The sequence below is a fragment of the Recurvomyces mirabilis genome (genome assembly GCF_035927965.1).
Source record: "Recurvomyces mirabilis strain CCFEE 5264 chromosome Unknown scaffold_35, whole genome shotgun sequence".
NCBI lineage: Eukaryota > Fungi > Ascomycota > Dothideomycetes > Mycosphaerellales > Teratosphaeriaceae > Recurvomyces > Recurvomyces mirabilis.
Genome location: NW_027041969.1, coordinates 34513 through 52669, shown reverse-complemented (window position 1 = coordinate 52669; position 18157 = coordinate 34513). Strand labels below are relative to the sequence as shown.

Sequence of the window (18157 nt, the reverse complement as noted above, 5' to 3'; positions counted from 1 at the left end):
GGCGATTGACTTCTACTGCACTCATCGTCGATACTTCACTAGTCTTCGACCTCCTACGAGGAAGTGACACAGGCGTAAGTGTTCAGATGCTTAGTAGAGAATGCTTTTCCGTCAGACCGCAATATAGCTCCGAAACTCCAGTATCTGGGCAAAATGAGTTCAGACAAGGCAGGCCAGCTGTTATACATGTGGAGATGGGATTAAGTGGCAAGGCCGTGCGGAGGACAAGAATACATGCATACAGTACTGTAGCTAGTGATATGGGAGCAGAAAGACCATGCCATCCAAGCCGTCCTCCGCCAGATCTGCGAGCTGTCCGAGGAAGCGCTAGCGAGCGATGACGTGCATATCATCTAAAGCCGATCGGGATGATGCGAATCGATCAGTTGGCAGTATCTACTTTGATGGAGAGGTGATCGTCTCAAAAGCAGTCAACTATGTAATTATAAAAGTTCTGCAGCTCCTTGTTCGTCTGGAGGGAAGAAAGATGAACACTGAGAGACGTCGAGTCGATGCTGCTGACCATGGGAACAGATCTCGCTAATCTGGCTCGGCAAGCGGCAGTGGAACCATTCCGGCGGCGGATACGATGCCAAGCATCATCGCGTGTATGCCTGTAGGCGCGCGTGCATGACTTGATCATGCTTGATCTTCAACCAGGAGCCTGTGACACCTGCATCTGCTTATTTGTCCTGTCATACCAACGGAGAGTAGACATGGCAGCGGATACTCTGGACAACATACCTTGAGCAACCTCCAGCCGCCTTCCTGGCCACCTCTTCAGCTCCTCAATCTATCACCAACACCACCAAGTGAGGCAGCCATGGATCGTCTGAAGAAGCTATGGCGGGGCGAACAGCCATACGAGCCGCTCGAGCATGATGCGATAGACGAAGGGGTTCAACATGAGTCGACGAACAAACAAAAGGACTTCTCCTACGTGGAGTACAGCATCTTTGTCCTCCTCGGTGTTTCTATGCTATGGGCCTGGAACATGTTTCTGGCAGCTGGACCATACTTCCAGCATCGCTTTCGAAGCAACGACTGGATCAGCCAGAACTTCCAGGCGGCTGAGCTCGTGGTCTCGAACACGACGACCCTATGTGCCATGCTTGTCCTCACTCGCCTGCAGGCTGGAGCTTCTTACCCGAAACGTATCATCAGCTCATTGGCCATCAATATGGTCGTCTTCACGCTACTAGCTCTCTTTACCAAAGTCGGACTGGGCATGAGTGCGGAAGGATACTTTGGCTTCCTCATGGTCATCATGTTTGCAGCCAGTATGGCTACTGGATTGTGTCAGAATGGCATCTTCGCCTATGTATCTGGCTTCGGACAGCCAGCCTACACTCAGGGTATCATGACGGGGCAGGCCATCGCAGGAGTTCTACCGTGTATTGCTCAAATCATCTCAGTTGTCGGCATTTGGGGACATGGCCGCCGCCCACCACCTGATGATGGAGCTCCACCTCCCGGACCGCCACCGGTCAATCCTAACAGTGCATTCTCCTACTTTCTAACGGCAACAATCATTGCGGCGATAACTCTGACGGCCTTCACCTCCCTCCTGGCACGGAACCGTCAATTACCCAAACTCCAAGATAACAGCACCCCCGACCTCGATCCTGTCAATGAACCCGGAGAACGCAAGCAAGTGCCCCTCTCAGTACTCTTCCGCAAGCTCTTCTGGCTCGCAAGCGCCGTCTTCGCCACCTTCGGAATTACAATGATGTTCCCAGTCTTCACCCAGCAGATCGTCTCCGTCCGGCCACACGATCAACAGAGTCCGCTGCTGCAACCGCCAAGTTTTATACCACTTGCCTTCCTGTTCTGGAATACCGGTGATCTACTGGGTCGACTTGCGACAGCTGTGCCCGGTCTATCGCTCATACAACGGCCAGGTATCGTCTTTGGCTTGGCAGTATCCCGCGTAGCTTTCGTGGGACTGTATCACTTATGTAATATTCGGGATCGAGGGGCCATCGTCGAGTCTGACTTCTTCTACTTGGTTATTGTGCAGCTGCTGTTTGGTCTTACAAATGGTTATGTGGGCTCGACATGCATGATCGGCGCTGGGGAGTGGGTTGATCCGGACGAGCGAGAAGCCGCTGGTGGCTTCATGGGATTGTGTCTGGTAGCTGGACTGACTGTGGGAAGCTTCGCTAGCTTCTTCGCCGCTGGAGCCTGAGAGAAGTCTGCACGAGAGTGGAATTTGCACAAATCAGACTTTCAAGCTATCTTGCTGTCATGGGATGTACACCGGACTCCACGCTTCATGAGATAGGAAACACTATGCTGTAACGAGAGCAAGCTACTCGCCAAGACCATGGAATAATCTCACCAGGCCCATAGCACATCCAGCAGCTAGACCGCCCACGATAATCATCTGCAACCCACCTTTCGTACCTTCCCAGACATTCCTCGAGCCATGCCATCCGTAAACGAAGCAAGTCTTACCATACCCGAACACGAACAGACTCACAGCCATCACGCCCAGAGAGCACCAAAGCGCTAGCATGACTTCATCCTTTCCAACCAAGAAATAAGGCAGAAGCGGGATAAATCCTCCCAGAAAGTAGCCGCATGCGATCGTCATGGCGCAAGTGATCGCCCTCGAGGCGGCTTGCTCAGGCTGCGAGTGCTGGAAGTGCATGAGGAATTGGGTGAGATGAGGTGATTTGGCGAGGTGGAATGTCAGGCCTTCTGATAGGTTCTGAGGCAGATCGTAGGGCTCGAAGACTTCTTTGATTGAGGTTGCGGCATTGGTGGAAGATGTGGACACGAGGTGGCGGGTTTCGGTCAGGGTGGCTTTGTACGATTCCCTGTCGCCACTTGTCAGCTGTGTTGCATCTTGGATGGCTTGGCACGATGACGTACTCTTCACTCTTGGCACCTAGATATCCACCCAGGCCCATTGAGATGGCACCAGCAGTCAACTCAGCTAGACCAGCGAAGATCACGACTTGGGTGTTTCCCAATGCGCTCAAGCCTGCTGTTAGGGCGAAGGGAACTGTCAGACCGTCCGAGAGGCCTATGATGGCATCGGAGATCAGTCGAGCGTCAACGCGACTGCTGCTCTTCTTCACTACTACCTTCGCCTCGTCTTCGTTCTCGAGCAGCGTGCTGGCATCTGTTGAGACCTGGGACTCGACATCATCCGTCGAAGATCGACCGCTCGAACTTTCTCTTGAGCTCGAAAGTAGGGCTTCGCGTTTGTGGTTGATGGTTGCTTGGGAGCGTGCGAAAGTTCTGCTGAGCCAGGAGATTGAGCTGGCGGCCCGTTGCTCTAGTTTACTCGGCTGTGCTTCTTCTCCTTGTTCTTCGGCCGGAGCAGGCTTCTCGCCGAAGTGCTCGAATTCTGGGTATGGGCCGCTTTGGGTTTCGAAGTGGGAGGCTTCGAGATCGCGAACGGAGGGAATTGGCCAGCGCTCGGCTAGGGACTGTAGGAAAGGCATATTGGCTGTATGGCTTGAAGCTACGACCACTGGTCGGGCTGCGAGCAGTCGTCGATTTTATTGCGGTGATGAGATGAAGTTGGCTGGCTGGCTGTGCGACGGGGATGTGAGCGTGAATCGTTGAAGCTCGAGAAAAGACAAATGCTTCGAGAAGGAGGATAGACACAATTCCTGACCTCGAGCTTAGGATTACTGCGATTCATGTGGAATCTTGCTTCCACAGTTCTCGTCTAAAGCGCTTCTCAAGGAACGCTCTCGGCTTGCCTCGCCCACAACGGGTCTCGTGGCCATTGCTAGTAGCGCTGAAGCACGAATGCAGGAACTATTGGCACCCACATCGACGTCAAACATACTTCATCCACTCGAGCAGAAACGTGCTGCAAATCTTGCCATACTGCGGATTTCACCTGCTTTACCGAGCTGCCCCATTGGGCTAGCACCGCCGATCAGAGGACTTAGCAAGCAAAAGCTTAGCCTCGGGAGCAACTCGCATAAGCTTCTAGCGTTTATTGAAGAACCAAGCTAAGGCGACCGTTTTCCTTGGCCTTGCCGTCTGCCGATACATCCAGGTACTGGTCCAATAGCACTGCAATGTTCAAGTGGAGAGAAGACCGAGCAGAGCGGAGGACGACGGCTCTTTCTGCCCTGCAGCAGCTTATGTGCAGGATATTCTCTTGATCCTGGTCTTGGCGTGCTGATTACCACGATGCTTATTGGCTGTCATGCACCTCACATGCTGTTCTACGCTCGGAGATGCTGAAGGTCCAGTTCGAACCACCGAACATACTGCTGCAATACCATGCAATTCTACCATGCTTCTGCTCCACTGCCGATCCGCATACTATGGAAGTCGGCAACATGGCTCAGAAATCTCTGTCGACGTCTGGTGTTGTGCCACACGTGCAATCAATAAGGCATCCTCAATGGACGGAGCTTTGTTGAAGGAGTCCGCCACGCCTTCGAACCCATAGCCGAGATGGCCATTGGTATGTCTGTAGGTTTGTGTATAAGTCTGACACCGAGCACGTCTTCTCAGCCTCATCCAGCAATCTCCTCTTCTCATCATCCCACACTCGTTTTCGTTACATTGGAGCTTCCTCCGCAGTCATGAAGACCGCAGCTGCTATGGCTGTACTCGCCGCTGGCGCCTCTGCCATGCCATATGTTCGTCGCCAAGCCAGCTATGGCAACGCTACCAGCACCGCGCCTATCACCAACCCAGCTGTTTGGGAGAGTCTTCGTGGCAAGATAAAGCACGTTGTCTACCTGATGGAAGAAAACCACTCCTTCGATAATATTGCCGGCTACTGGGACTTTCACCCTGATATCGACAACCTGCGAAACATCGAATACTGTAACGACTACACCAACCCCAATTGGACTGTCTGGAATGAGCCGCTCAAAATCTGCGCCGCACCTTATGAGGACGAGGTCCCTCTCAAGGATCCGGACCACAACTTCGCTGGTGTATCGTATGAGATTTACCAGAAGTGGCAGCCAGGAAAGAACGACACCCCTACCATGGGTGGCTTCATCGAGAGGCAGAGCGAGAAGTACTCCGAAACTCCTAGCGATGCCTCCTTCGTCATTAAGGGTTACAACGAGAAGAAGACACAGACCCTCGCCACCCTTGCCAAGTCCTTCGGCTTCTGGGACTCGTACCATGCTGAGCACCCTGGCCCGACCAACCCCAACCGTCAATTTGCCACTTCTGGCTCGACTTGTGGTATGGTCGACAACACCAACCAGGCTGCTGGCTTCTTCCAAATTCCACTGGTACCGACTGTGCGGTGTCTATCTTCGAGGCTCTTGACAAGAAGAACATCACCTGGAAGAACTACTATGAGACTGGTATGTCGAGATCCAGCAATGCTTTAAACTTGAGAAACACTGACATCCTTCACCAGATATCGTTGACGCCTTCATGTACAAGTATGTCCAGGAGAACGCCATGGACAAACTCGTCACTGCCGACAAGTTTTACGACGATCTGAAGGATGGTACCCTTCCTCAGTTCAGCTACATAAATCCTGAGTGTTGTACGATAGATTCGATGCATCCGACCTCCAACATGGCCGCTGGTGAGATGATGATCAAGCATCTCTACGACAGCATCCGCCAATCGCAGTATTGGGATAGCACCCTGCTTATCATCAACTTCGACGAGCACGGTGGGTTCGCCGACCACGTTGCTCCTCCGGTCAACATTCCTGCTCCACAGGATGATATTACCTTCTCTGGTCTGTCTGATAAGCACAATGTCACCTATGACTTCACTCGCCTCGGCGTCCGTGTCCCAGCTATCGTAATCAACAAGTACATTAACCCCAACACTCTGATCCACGACCAAGGTACCGACTACGCCTCCAACAGTGCTTACACCCACACCTCGTTCTTGCACTTCCTCCAGAACCTGTGGCAGCTTGATGGGTTGAACAACAGGGTGCAGTGGGCTAAGACATTCGAGTATATCTTCCAGGATCAGGCTCAAGATGCGCCTGAGAGCTTGCCGGCGCCGATCTGGTATGGCGGTTCTTCCACGCCCGAGCCAGTGGCTTTCTACAAGCTCAACCAACCATACTCCTACTACGCTGCGCTTGATGACTAGATGGTTCGAGAGTGTGTGAGCGTTGGCGTCTTTGGCGGTCCGAGCGTAGCATAAATTGATAGATATACGGTATGCATGGTAATCTACTTTATGTCGACACCAGAAACATCACAGCGTCCGTGTCGTGTCAGACAAAAGCTGTAGGCCTGTCGGATTGTAGCATTGGCTCACATGGAGAATTGAGAGGGTTTCATGATAGCTACGACTTTGCCAAAACTTGCTCTGGCCTTCCACTGGTCAGTTGAGCCGCTCGGTAGCCAGTGGCGGAATCAGTAGGAAGCTCTTCTCCCCAGACGATACGACAGTCCCACTTGGTTCGCTCCATATCTGTTTTCGCAGATGTTGTGCTTCTAGCCTGTTGAGCCGCATGAAGGACATCGAGGTGCACATACTCACCCACACCACCATCAGCATGCAGGATCCATCGCTTCGCAATCTCAGTGGCAATGGCATTGTTATCTCGTTGCGCATCGTGCGCCAGTAGTGCTCCACTGACGATCCAGGCGAGGCTGAACATGTGCTGTCGGCCGTCCACGAGAGCCATCGCGATATCAGTACGATTGCTGGTAAGTTTATGCTTTAGTTCTGCCCATGTCGCCTGCAACGGCTCCCTCAGACCAGCATCCTCGACACCCTCTATCACAATATCTTCCAACCAAGAGCCGAAGATTTCGATGTTGTCAGCGTCGAGGATGTGTCTCGTGACCTCGCTTGCTAACACGTTCGTCGTTCCTTCCCATGTCATGTTCGCAGCCGTGTCACGGTACAATCTCGAGATGTTGTGCTCAGGCTCATCCGGCTCATCCATGTACCCAACACCACCCATGGCTTCTTGGCATTCCTGCAGGGAGGTGCAAGCGACTTTACAGATCACCGCTTTGCCAGTCGCTGTGAGGATACGTTGCACGACTTTCGTTTGTCTACCGGGCTCCGGTAGTGGTGCGTACTTTGCTGGCCTCGGGGATGGAAAGCCATTATCGGCGAAGCTGAGTAGTGACGTGGTAAAGAATGCGAGCTGCAGCAGTCCTGCGAACTTGATCTCCATATTGGCCAGGAGACGTAAGTGCATAGGAAAGGTCCATAATGGCTGGTCGATAGTCGTACGCACTCGAGCGAAACTCTTAGCAATCGCCATACCTCGTCGCCAGCAAGATAGTGCTGTGATGAAATTGTGCGTTCTCGTGACATTCAGAAGAGTTGCTATGGTGGCGATACCACGGTCCACAGGGCCGACAAGGTGCGCTCGTACGTTCTTGAGCTCCAGCTCCGCTGTTGGTAGCTCTTTTGTGCCCATCTTGTACTTGAGTCGGTGAAAGCGGATGCCATTAGTGACCTCTTCTCGTGTGCCATCGGGCAGCTCCATACTACGCCTGGTAGGAGCCAAGAACAGACTCAATTTACCAGACTCAGTCTTGGCCAGCATTAACGCTATGTTGCAGTCTGTTGCAGAGCAGAAGAACTTGAAGCCCGAGATTAGCCAGTCGCCATTTCCAAGATCCTGGCTGCTACGCTCGGCGTGTTCCATTTCGGCGGCCGGTGAGTAGAGAGCAACGGTCTCAGAGTTCTGGACATCACTTCCGCCTGGACGCTCGGTCATCCATTGACTTGAAATCCAATTGCCCTCTGTACCTACGATCTTCCCGTAGACTTCGTGGAAGGGATGATCGGATGGTAGTTTAGACAGTTGATGGGCCATCAGCCGAGCGGCGCCACTTGTCATCGAGACCGGACATGAGTACACCGCCGAAGAAGCCGAGTAGATGAAATTGCTGTTGGAGAGAAGTGGGATGAGCGGAGTGGGTGGAGATAAGGCAGACAGACAGATACTCACAACGCATGCTGGACAATTCGTCGATGTGGTCCAAACTTCTCGTCATACCCGCGAGCCACTACACTGCGTTGTGCTTAGACTCAATATCGATCGCAGATCATGTGCCTTGACTTACCCATTGCTGATGCCCCATCGGCCCAATTCTTTCCAGCCAGTACTTGTGATCAGCCTGTCATATGCATACTTACCAGTCCAAACGTTGCGAGTTTTGACATAGGGCACTTCTCGCTCTGCATTTGAGATCCATTCGTAGACCTGTGGCGATACGGCTTCTTGTCCGAAAGCTTGTAGGCTTGGCGCAATGCGTGACCGCGTCTCGTCTGGCAGGTACCATGAGAGTATGCGCTGAAATGCTGGGTCCGATGTTACAGGGTTTGGCAGAGGCGGAAGTGTGAGAGAGAAGCCAGTGTCAAGGGTGGAAGGTCGTAAAATAGACGTGATCTTGCGGCTGCTAGTGCGTAGGACCACTGATTTTGTGTGATTGAGCTGCTTACAGACACGGAGTAGCATCTTGCCATGTAGGGTCATGAGACCGCAAGATCAGCTGTATGGTGCAGACTACAGTACTGCGGTACATTGTGACACTCCATCTGCACCTCAATACCCGAATGATGGCTGAGGATCCTGCCGAGGTTCAGTGACAACGGCTATGTTCTGGAGCTTGATGTGGCCTCAACGGAATGTGTATGTCGCGAGGGCAAGTCGTGAATACGTGCACACGAATCTCACGATCGAACAGTTATACTCATATGCTGTGGCACGGTGTGTGTCCACGGCCACGAGGTGAGGCGAATTCTTGCAGACTGGATGTTGATGCCTAAGGCGTTTTGGCTCACCACGCTGGCAGCCAGGAGCCAAATATTCTTCATAATAGTGACGACGCATGAAAGAGAGAAGAATAAGCACATTGTTGCCATCTGACTACCTTCGGAACCCCAGGAGTGGTGCAAGCGAGTCGACGTCATGCTAAACGAAGGACGAAAAGCGCTGTGGATGGGAGGAGCCAGCAGACGGCGCCGGAGGGAGATATCACATCTGCATCCTGTGAAGGCGCCGCCAGACTATCAAGCATAGCATTTCTAGTCTCAGCGTCTACAGCAGTCTAAGAAGTACAGACAAGCGCGAATCACAAAACCACAAGAGTCTCGAGCGAATCGCAGAATACCAAAACCAATATCCCTACCACCTCTTCTCAACCTCGTTCGCGGTAGCATCCAAGAAGTGCAATACAGCCGCAGGTGGTAGCCAAGACAGGACGGTCATCGCCTCGACCTCCACCATTACAAGCAGCTCGATACGCACAGGATCAACCAGACGGTGCTACTGTCTTTGTTGCTGCCTCAGATCCAGATCCATGCTGAATTTCTCACCTGGCCAGATATCACGGAGATCAGGGTCGCCTGACGACTCGACTGCTTGCGCTATGCCAAGGACGAGCTCGTCCATGTTGTGGACGACATAGTTAGATCGCATGAATTGCAAGTTCAGACCAATGGTATTTTGTTCTGCGGTTCCGAACACTCTCAGTTGACATTGTAGAATACCATCTTTGACGATCGCTTCACCGCTTTCATCGTTGTTGTAAGCGACGTCGAACAGATCGCAATAAGTGATCCGGAATTGCGCTTTCTGGTCCTTGGAGCGGGCCAGTAAATCGATTTCCAGGCCACCAGGCTGATCACGGATAGTGCATGGTGCTAGGTATTCATCTTCGGCTTGCGGGCTGTCATACACGCCGAGAGGCCTGAGCGCAGCGGCAAGCGGATGGAGCAATGACAGTGGCAGAAATGATACCTCAGTGCCACTGTCTAGCATTGCATTGACACTGAAAGCTGCTGGTGAAAGTTGGGTGGAGGACTCATTCGAGTGTGTGACGCCCAGTGAGGTGATGTTGACTCGATAGTTATCCATGGAGCCGGTCAGGTTGGGCTGCAGAGGGACCTCAGTCAGCCTGCCGGCGAACTTGGAGGTATCGTAACCACCGAAGACGATGCTCGGATGCTCGCCCATATACATCGCAAAGCTGTGCGTCTTGATCAGTCCCTGGTCGACCATGCTCTCAAGCACATCGCTCCTGGCGCCGTAGGTGCCATTGTAACGACCCATTGGCGAGCCAAGGCCGATAATGCCAATAGGGTTCGGCGACCCTTGCTTCGCCAGTCCGACAGTGATATTTCGGAGCCTGTAGTCATCTAGGCTGATGTTCTCTGCAACTGTACCCTCTGATGTGTCATCGTCACCGTATGATGCTTTAAAGTCGTTGATAGCCACCATCTGGAGGCTTGACGACTCTGTGCCATTGAATCTAGAGGTAGGGCAGGCATCTGGACGTCCGTAGCAATGAGCTGAGTCTTCTGGACCAATATCGAACAGGCTACGATAGTTTGCTGACGGTAGTCATGTGTTACTGCTACCGGTGTCAACCATAAGCAAGATGGCCTGTGGTGGTGTGCCGAAGGTAAAGTTGACCAGATATGCATAACGCTCGTCTATGAGGGGCATTGCGATAGCTTTGACTTCCTGCGGAGCATGTTTGGCGTTCACTATCATGGCAAGCAGCGACAGAGATTGCAGTCTCGTGAGCCTCATGTTGGGTTGCCAAAGCGATGGGAGCGGTGTGTGTTGCTGGTGTTGAATGGGAAGCGGATTGAATTGGTGAAGTTGTATACCACTCGAGAGTGTATGGAAATTTCTTTAATACTCGCAGCATTACATCCTATTGTCCTCATTACAAGTCTTGGCCACACGTGCTGACATTCGTGCTCCTAGTCAACGGCTGATGGCCAGGCTTCTGCGAACTCTCTTTGCAGGTTTGACGGACCCAAATTTTCTAGCAACTGATGCATTACGTCCAGCCCTGCGTCTATTTTGTGATAGGTCTTTCAGTTGTCCTCACTTTGGGGGTGTGCCTCTGTCCAGAAGTATCTAGGGTATGCCACTACGCCTCAAGCACATGCATCCACAGAGCTACGATCCAAGGCTAAGCACTTTGATGTACCTAGGTAAGAAAAGAGCGGTGGCTGGCATATGAAGTCTTCAGGAGCCCCAGGCCCACGTGGCAGCTGGCGGCGGCAAGATCTGCAGAGGAACGTGAAGACATTTATAAGCTTCAGCTGCGCATGATCTTCTAGAATACCCGGAAGCTTGATCTACAACCACAGGACTTCTACCCTCATGACTAATATACTGCGCAGAGAGGCCATCACCATCAGATTCATCCACAAGGTGACGATAGTTCTCTCAGGCCCGGCGACGGACATGCTCAATCGAGCAGCAAGGCGGCATGGCCCGCGTCCAGAAATTGACTCAAACGCGACTTCCTTGATCTCTTTCCTCGACTTGCATGCCAAGAACTGACCAGTGCATTCGCAAACGGCTCAGTTCAAGTATAACGCGTCTGTCAGTATTGCGAGAAGTTACAAAGCAGACAGGTAGCTTAGCTCCGTAAAAGTGCTTCTTCAGGCTCGAAGCAGCGCATCAACACGATTTCCTCTGGAAGTCGCCTCCCACGTGCAGTAAGATGCTCGTTACTTGCGAACTGCTGCATGAGCCGGCCATCGTACGGTTCAGAAGATCTGTTGCGCGTTACAGCATAGCTGCAGAAGAATGTGCGAAGGCCTGCTGCTGTATCCTTTGACTTCAGCAATTCGCCGAGAGGAAAGAGCACCTGCTCGCGGTGATTCTGAAGCGACTGCCTTGTCAGATCTGATGACGAAGACTTCGTGCTGCAGACCTTCCTTGCCTGGTCAGAAGTCGTGCATCCGACCGCGCACTTCTCCGGAGTCGAGCACCGCCTTCTACCTTGGGCAATCGAGGCAGCTTACTATGGCAGTCGAAGATGGAAGTTAAACAATGGGCTTGACTGTGCACCATGCTCCGAGCAGGCACAAAAAGCCCGCTTCTCCCACCCTCTGCTCCTCTTCATTTTCATCACACTTCCACGTTTCGATCTCCCCAAGCTTCTCGGTCCCAGACCTCAAATCACTCTGGCGTTCAGCACCAATTCAACCAACAACCAAAACATCAAACCGTTTCAACTCAACAACAATCAGTTTGCCTCCTCTACCTTCATGCACTGTTCATCATACTGACCGCCTTTCAGGAACCAGCAGCCATGCACTTCATCACCAAGCTCTCGATTGCGGCCATCGGTCTTCTCGCCATCGCCCCACAGATCACCGTGGCCGAAAACATCGAGATCAAGTTCCGCCGCTTCTCTCTCGACACCTGTCCCGGTGACCACATCATCCAGAAGGATGTCAACCTGGACAACGACAAATGCAAGACGTTCGACAAGCACGAGCCTCCCTTCCACTCCTTCATGGTCACCAAGATCAACAAGGGCCCAAACTACCTTGACGACCATCTCTGCCAGTTCATTGCCCACGAGGACAATGACTGCAAAGGTCAGGGCTTCTCCGGCTATGGTACGACCCCACCCATCTTCCTTCTTCCTCCAGCATACTGACAGCCGCCTCAGACATGAAAGACCATATCGACCAATGTGTCACCATCAAAGGCTTCGGTGCTCGCTCAGTCTACTTCAGCTGCAAACCTCGTTCGTACCCCATCGCCACCTCGCCTCTGCCTATCAAGCCCACCACCTCCACTGCTACTGTCTTCGCTGGCTTCGACGAGGTCCACACCGTCACCCACTACGGCACCATGACCAGTCACTCGATCGAGACCATGACTATCCACACCACTCTGCCAACCGTCACCGTCACTAACTCGGCTCCTGTCTCCACCCCTTCCGTCACCAAGACAGTCTCCCTCATGCCAGTCGACGACTGCTGCTGCCATGGCTACGGTGGAGACTCCGACATCTCGTCGTATCCCGCTCCCAAGGACTACTACATTCCCGACGAAGACATTGAGCATTGGGTTTGAGGCTTCCCGACCATCCCACGGATTCTTCAACCTACTGACAGACGGCTTGACGAGTATTGACCTAGAGACTGCATTGGGGATAGATGGCATGGTGGTATGGTTGGCGGCGTTTATTCGGATAGCGATGGCCTTTGTACTTTAGATTCTTTAGCATTGTATGAGCACCTCCTTTGCTTGTTACATCTCTCCCTCACTATCTGATTTCTCCTCACTGCCGTCCTTTTATGCTAGCTGACAACATACCTCATCGGCACGAAAGTACTCGCATTAGCACTCAGATCCCTACCTCGCCTCGATCTTAACTCATCACCGCCCTCCATGCCAGCTGATTATATGTCTCGTCGGCTTGGGAGACCACTCGCGTCACTGTGTACATCACTGCCTTATGGTCTCCTTCCATCCTACTGCCGCCCTTTACGACAGCTGTTAGTATCCCTCGTCGGCTTGTCAAAGTACTCGCGTCCTTGTCGCCATCTCCACCGCGCCGTCTGAATTTCGACTACTGCCTTTTACCACAGTACATTAATGCGATTTCTGTTTCCGTGAGAAAGCACTCGTTTCATTGTTAATATCCTTACGGCGCCGTCTCGATTCCAACCACTGCCGCGCTCTATAGTATTATAATACGTTTCTGGTCTGCGTAGGAAAGCACTCGCGCCTTTGTCTACATCCTTACCACGCCGTCTCAACCTCTACTACCGACTTCCTCTATAGTATAATGATGACGTGCTTTTCTGCGTGGGAAGAAACTCGTGTAACCCTTGACGTCCCAACGAGCAGTCCTAAAGGATCACTCCACCATTCACAGCCCTCTCTCAAACGCGCGTCCTCGGTCCCACCTCTAGCACCAGCTCCCCTCCCTCTTTCCGGGAGCATGAAAGCCACAATCATTTCTCACTTCTCAGCTCACACAACCCTCATTCCTTCCCGATCATGAACACCCCCCGCTGATGTCCCGACATTTCAGCGGGGACGAATACGGGATGGTGCCATAAGAGAAAAGGACTGCGGATTTTTCTTTTGGTTTTGAGACGGTGGGCGAGCTGGGATCAACGTGGTCGAGCGCAGCAGAGATGGGTGTTAGCGTTATCCTCCTCCCCAAGGTCGGGAACAGGAGGCTCGTAAACCCCTCCAACCCACCTACCGCACCACTACAAGGGTCCCCATAAGCCGGTAAATCCTAGCAGAGTTACCGCTGCATGCCGCTACAAGCGGCCGGCAGAAGGGCCTTCTCGGCTTCCCCGCCAGTTTTTCCCCGCGCGAGGGCATCTTTACCTTGCTTTTTTTTCGACATCTTTGGGTTTTGTCTCCGATGTGGGGACGGTGGCTGTGGAGTTTTTTTGGTAAGGGAGAGGATGGTATGCAGCCCCGGCGACTGACCGGCTAACGGTTGAAGGAATGGGAAGGTAAGGCCGAGGCGCGAGGGGAGGCGAGATGGGTACACGTATGAGCTGAGTGAGTGGAGTCGGTTGGGTTTAGCTTATAGGTGTTTGGCTGGAGATAATACTTACTTACAGGTTTCTACACACATCTCTACCCCATCCCCTTCTCTCTTACTTTGATATCATCGGCAGAGTTGGTGCTCATGCCGGCCCCTGTCTTCTCCCTTCGCACCGCTTCCACGGACAGAGTGTGGTATGGCTTCCCATCAGATCAATAGACTCTCTCCCTCTCATCTCCTCCCACCATAACCTCCCCTCCCCCTCCCGCGTGGCCCATCACGACCACCACCATGCCCACCACCATACCCACCTCCCCTTCCTCCTCCAAACCCACCACCACCACTACCACCGCCACCACCTCCCCCGCCAGCCCCAAAGTTCCCCCGATCCGGTCCCCCATCCACAAGCCTATCCCCATCTTCAAAACTATACCGTCTCAACTGCCCCTCATCCACTCCCTCGCCCTCACCATCTCGGCCATCACCTCTACTGTTACTATTCCGCCACGACCGACTCGTTTCCCGTTCTAGCTCCGCTTTTCTTCTCTCCGCTAAATCCGCAGACTGGGGTAGGAAGTAAAGTTTGGGTTTCGTGGTCGTGGCGTGGAATTTGGCGTCGAGGGCTGAGAAGGAGGGGGGTTGAGATTGCTGGGTGGCGGAGAGGGCGGTGGTGTTGGATGTGTCTGCTTTTTTTTGCTCGGGTTCCTGAGCTTCGTTTCTTGAGGGTCCTCGTGGTCCGGTTGGTGGGGCGGTGGATATGTCGTTTGCGCGTGGGGCGTTGCCTCGTGGGCCTAGAGGTGCGTTCGGCATACCCATTCCTGCACCTTGTCCTTGTCCTTGTCCTTGGTTGGTACTAGCCTGCCGTTGCACCGACACGGTTCCTGCCGGTACTTCTCGTAGATCCACCCGCACATCACCATAAGTGCTATTATACTCCACCTCCCACCTTTTAGCATCCCGCCTACTCGTCCCAGCTGCGAGTTCAGTATCTATCCACACTTGCACTTTCTCCTCCGGTACAAAGTCCACCCACAGCGGCTTACGCGTGGGTTCGGCGGGGAAGACGGTGTTGTGGAGGGCTTTGCGCACGGCGATGGCGGTTGAGGTGTTGGTGAAGACGGCAAAGGCGTGGGTGCGGAGGAGGTCGAGGTGGAAGGTTATTATGGTTGAGGGGTCGTTGGAGGGGGTGAGGGAGGTGAGGTGGTCTTGCAGTTGGGTTGGTTGGAGGGGGCGGATGAGGTCGCGGATGTAGAGGCTTGTGGTTGGGGGGTGGAGGGAGTCGCCTTCGAACGGATGACCTGTCGTCACTGCATCGATTGAGGTGGGTTGTTCGATCACGTCGTCGCTGCTCCCATACGGCTGTGCTGATGTCGTATCTGCAGTGTCATCCAGCGGTACTGGAGCGTCTTCAAGTACAGCATCGACATCCGTTCCATTAGCTCCCTCCACAGCCATGAATTCATCTCCAATCACAGGCTCCTCCTTCGTGGCTTCCTCCACAGCTTTGAGCTTCTTACTCACCGACCCCTCCCTCACTTCCGGCGTCGTACTCCTCCGTTTGCGCTTCCGTGACTCCGACCCGCTGTCTTCGGGGATATCCGAGGTGGGCTGTGGTGTTGCAAGCACGGACTCGGTTGGTTCATCGGTGGTGGGTTGTGCTTCTGGCTCAGTATTGTGTTGCTCAGATTCCTTCACCTCTTCTACAGTATCCTCCTTCACCTCCTCTATCGTGTTGTCCTCCTTCACCTCCTCACTCATTGCCTCCACATCACCACCCCCCATCTGCACCTCAGGCACAACCTCCTCCGCCTCCCCTTCTGTCTCCTCCTCACGCGTCCCCTTCACCTTCACGTCCACCAATGCGCCCGCCGCCTCACTCAACACCGGCTCGCCTTTCTTCGCCTCATCCTCCTCCAAAGCATCAATGATCTGCTGCTTCTTGCTCAACCCCGTCTGCGGAATCCCTCGTTGCTTGAGGACATCCTTCAGCTCGGCGACTTTGAGTTTGCTGTAATCGGGTGGCATGGTCCAATTAACTGTCGGGTGATGGTATGAGAATGCTGTTGTTTAGCGCTTACATTGATTGAATTGTGTTGAATTGGTTTGATTGAGAGAGGATGATATGGTATTTGGCAATGGCCGTGTTAGCATGTGATGTGAGCTCTTCGGCAAGCAGCAGCAGCAATTTGCGTCAGCGTGCCTTTGGTCTCGGGTGAAGTTCGGGTGTATCTTGGCCAGTGTTCGAGGTGGGATGTAAGGCGGGCACGAGACTTGCTAGCGAACCCTTATCAACTACCATATCAACTACCATATCACGTCTTTACTTTACTCTCACTCTATCCCGACTCTCTCCCCCGCTCGCTACCCCCACTCCCACCACCGCCGCCGCCAAGAATGAGCAAGATGTGGGAGGTCGACCCGGAGACGCGGTCGAAGCTACAGGAGATCCAGAAGACGAACGAGAATAACAAATGTGTAGACTGTGGAGCTCCTTCACCACAATGGGTATACCTCATATCACCCTCTCTGTCTCTCACACGTACATCTATAGTAACACGATCATCCAGATCAGCCCCAAATTCGGCATCTTCTTCTGTCTCGCCTGTTCGGGCATCCACCGCGGTCTCGGCGTGCACATCTCCTTTGTCCGCAGCGCAACAATGGACGCCCTCAAGACGGGTGAAGTCAAGAAGATGGAATTGGGTGGCAATAAACCTTGGAAGGACTTCTTCGATGCACATAGTAGTAATCAACTTAGTGGGAGGGACTTTGAAGCTTGCACGATAAGCGAACGATATGATAGTGAAGCGGGCGAGGAATGGAAGGAACGATTGAGTGCTAAGGTCGAAGGGAGGGAGTTTGTCCCTGGTTCTATCGCGCCGAAAGCCAAGACCGCACCCCGAACGCCGACGGTGGAGGATGCATCGAATACCCCTTCTGGCTCGGGAAGGAACACCCCGCTCTCCCGCATCACATCGCCACCCCAACGCACATCTACTCCGGGCCAAAAAGTCCAGAACGAGGCCTTCTTCGCCCGCAAAGGCGCCGAGAACGATTCTCGACCGGACCACCTCGCTCCCAATCAAGGAGGGAAATATGGTGGCTTTGGCTCTGGTGGTGCTCCGACACAACCTAGTGGTGCACAACGAAGCGTCCCCACAGCCGACGACTTCCAAAAGGATCCCATGGCCGCCCTGACGAAAGGGTTCGGATGGCTGAGTTCGACGGTGAGTAAACAGGCTGCGAATCTCAACCAGACTGTCATCCAGCCTGGAGTGAAATCTTTGCAGGATGGTGAGTTTGCGGCTCAAGCCCAGAAATTGGGCACGCAGACTTTCTCCAGTCTACAGCAGGGGACTAAGGGCATCGGGGAGCAGTTTAATCGGTTCGTGGATCCGGAAGTGAGTCATTCTGCCTCTTCTACTTCGGCTTCTGGGACTGGGACAGGTACTGGTGTTGGTGGGATGGGAGGTAGTAGGGCAGTAGTGGCAGCGCCGGAGAAACAGGATTTCTGGGATTCTTTCGGGGCGGCTCCCGCGGGCCCGCCGAGGGAGAAGAGGGAGTTTTGGGATGATTTTGGTTCGGTGGCGGAGCAAAAGGTAGCTTCTAAGGGAGCGGGTGGGAGTGGGAGTCTTGGGACTAATGCTTTGAGGAATGGTGGTGAGGGGAAGAAGGAGGGTGAGGCTTCTGGGTGGAAGGATTGGTGAGGGCTGTGATTATTCTCGAACGGTTGAGGCCAGCTTTTGTGTGCGTGTGGTCATGGAAGATGTTGGTGTGGAAGAGGTCGCGTGGTCATGGAAGATGTTGATGTGGAAGAGGTCGGGTGGTGCTGTCGGGGATGTGGTTGGCTACTGTTGCACAGTGAGGTGCCGATCGCGTCGTGCGCTGGCTCTTTCGGACTCTTGAGGCATAACATCGCTACCACGCACACC

General features: G+C 53.4%; 8 protein-coding genes across 8 annotated transcripts; 4 read left to right on the top strand and 4 right to left on the bottom strand.

Annotated features, from left to right (window-relative positions):
- Positions 1-823: 823 nt before the first annotated feature.
- Positions 824-2188, top strand: LTS14_009914 (uncharacterized protein; the record flags this gene model as incomplete). The annotated part of the gene is made up of 1 exon (XM_064842592.1): positions 824-2188. The coding sequence occupies one exon, from the start codon at positions 824-826 to the stop codon at positions 2186-2188; it is 1365 nt and encodes a 454-aa protein (XP_064689782.1).
- A 123-nt stretch (positions 2189-2311) lies between these two features.
- On the bottom strand, positions 2312-3455 carry CCC1_3 (Protein ccc1; the record flags this gene model as incomplete). Its single annotated transcript, XM_064842591.1, has 2 exons — positions 2312-2822; positions 2878-3455. 2 exons carry the CDS (start codon positions 3453-3455, stop codon positions 2312-2314), a joined length of 1089 nt encoding a protein of 362 aa, XP_064689781.1.
- Positions 3456-4562: 1107 nt separating this feature from the next.
- LTS14_009912 (uncharacterized protein) lies at positions 4563-6063 on the top strand (the record flags this gene model as incomplete). Its single annotated transcript, XM_064842590.1, has 3 exons — positions 4563-5181; positions 5205-5306; positions 5363-6063. The coding sequence occupies 3 exons, from the start codon at positions 4563-4565 to the stop codon at positions 6061-6063; spliced, it is 1422 nt and encodes a 473-aa protein (XP_064689780.1).
- A 199-nt stretch (positions 6064-6262) lies between these two features.
- On the bottom strand, positions 6263-8404 carry LTS14_009911 (uncharacterized protein; the record flags this gene model as incomplete). The annotated part of the gene is made up of 3 exons (XM_064842589.1): positions 6263-7832; positions 7895-7957; positions 8010-8404. 3 exons carry the CDS (start codon positions 8402-8404, stop codon positions 6263-6265), a joined length of 2028 nt encoding a protein of 675 aa, XP_064689779.1.
- Positions 8405-9214: 810 nt separating this feature from the next.
- Positions 9215-10168, bottom strand: LTS14_009910 (uncharacterized protein; the record flags this gene model as incomplete). Its single annotated transcript, XM_064842588.1, has 1 exon — positions 9215-10168. The coding sequence occupies one exon, from the start codon at positions 10166-10168 to the stop codon at positions 9215-9217; it is 954 nt and encodes a 317-aa protein (XP_064689778.1).
- A 1840-nt stretch (positions 10169-12008) lies between these two features.
- LTS14_009909 (uncharacterized protein) lies at positions 12009-12784 on the top strand (the record flags this gene model as incomplete). The annotated part of the gene is made up of 2 exons (XM_064842587.1): positions 12009-12321; positions 12375-12784. 2 exons carry the CDS (start codon positions 12009-12011, stop codon positions 12782-12784), a joined length of 723 nt encoding a protein of 240 aa, XP_064689777.1.
- A 1672-nt stretch (positions 12785-14456) lies between these two features.
- LTS14_009908 (uncharacterized protein) lies at positions 14457-16250 on the bottom strand (the record flags this gene model as incomplete). The annotated part of the gene is made up of 2 exons (XM_064842586.1): positions 14457-15016; positions 15038-16250. The coding sequence occupies 2 exons, from the start codon at positions 16248-16250 to the stop codon at positions 14457-14459; spliced, it is 1773 nt and encodes a 590-aa protein (XP_064689776.1).
- Positions 16251-16726: 476 nt separating this feature from the next.
- On the top strand, positions 16727-17932 carry GCS1 (Zn finger-containing GTPase- Activating Protein for ARF; the record flags this gene model as incomplete). Its single annotated transcript, XM_064842585.1, is given in 2 exon segments — positions 16727-17452; positions 17465-17932. 2 exon segments carry the CDS (start codon positions 16727-16729, stop codon positions 17930-17932), a joined length of 1194 nt encoding a protein of 397 aa, XP_064689775.1.
- Positions 17933-18157: the final 225 nt, after the last annotated feature.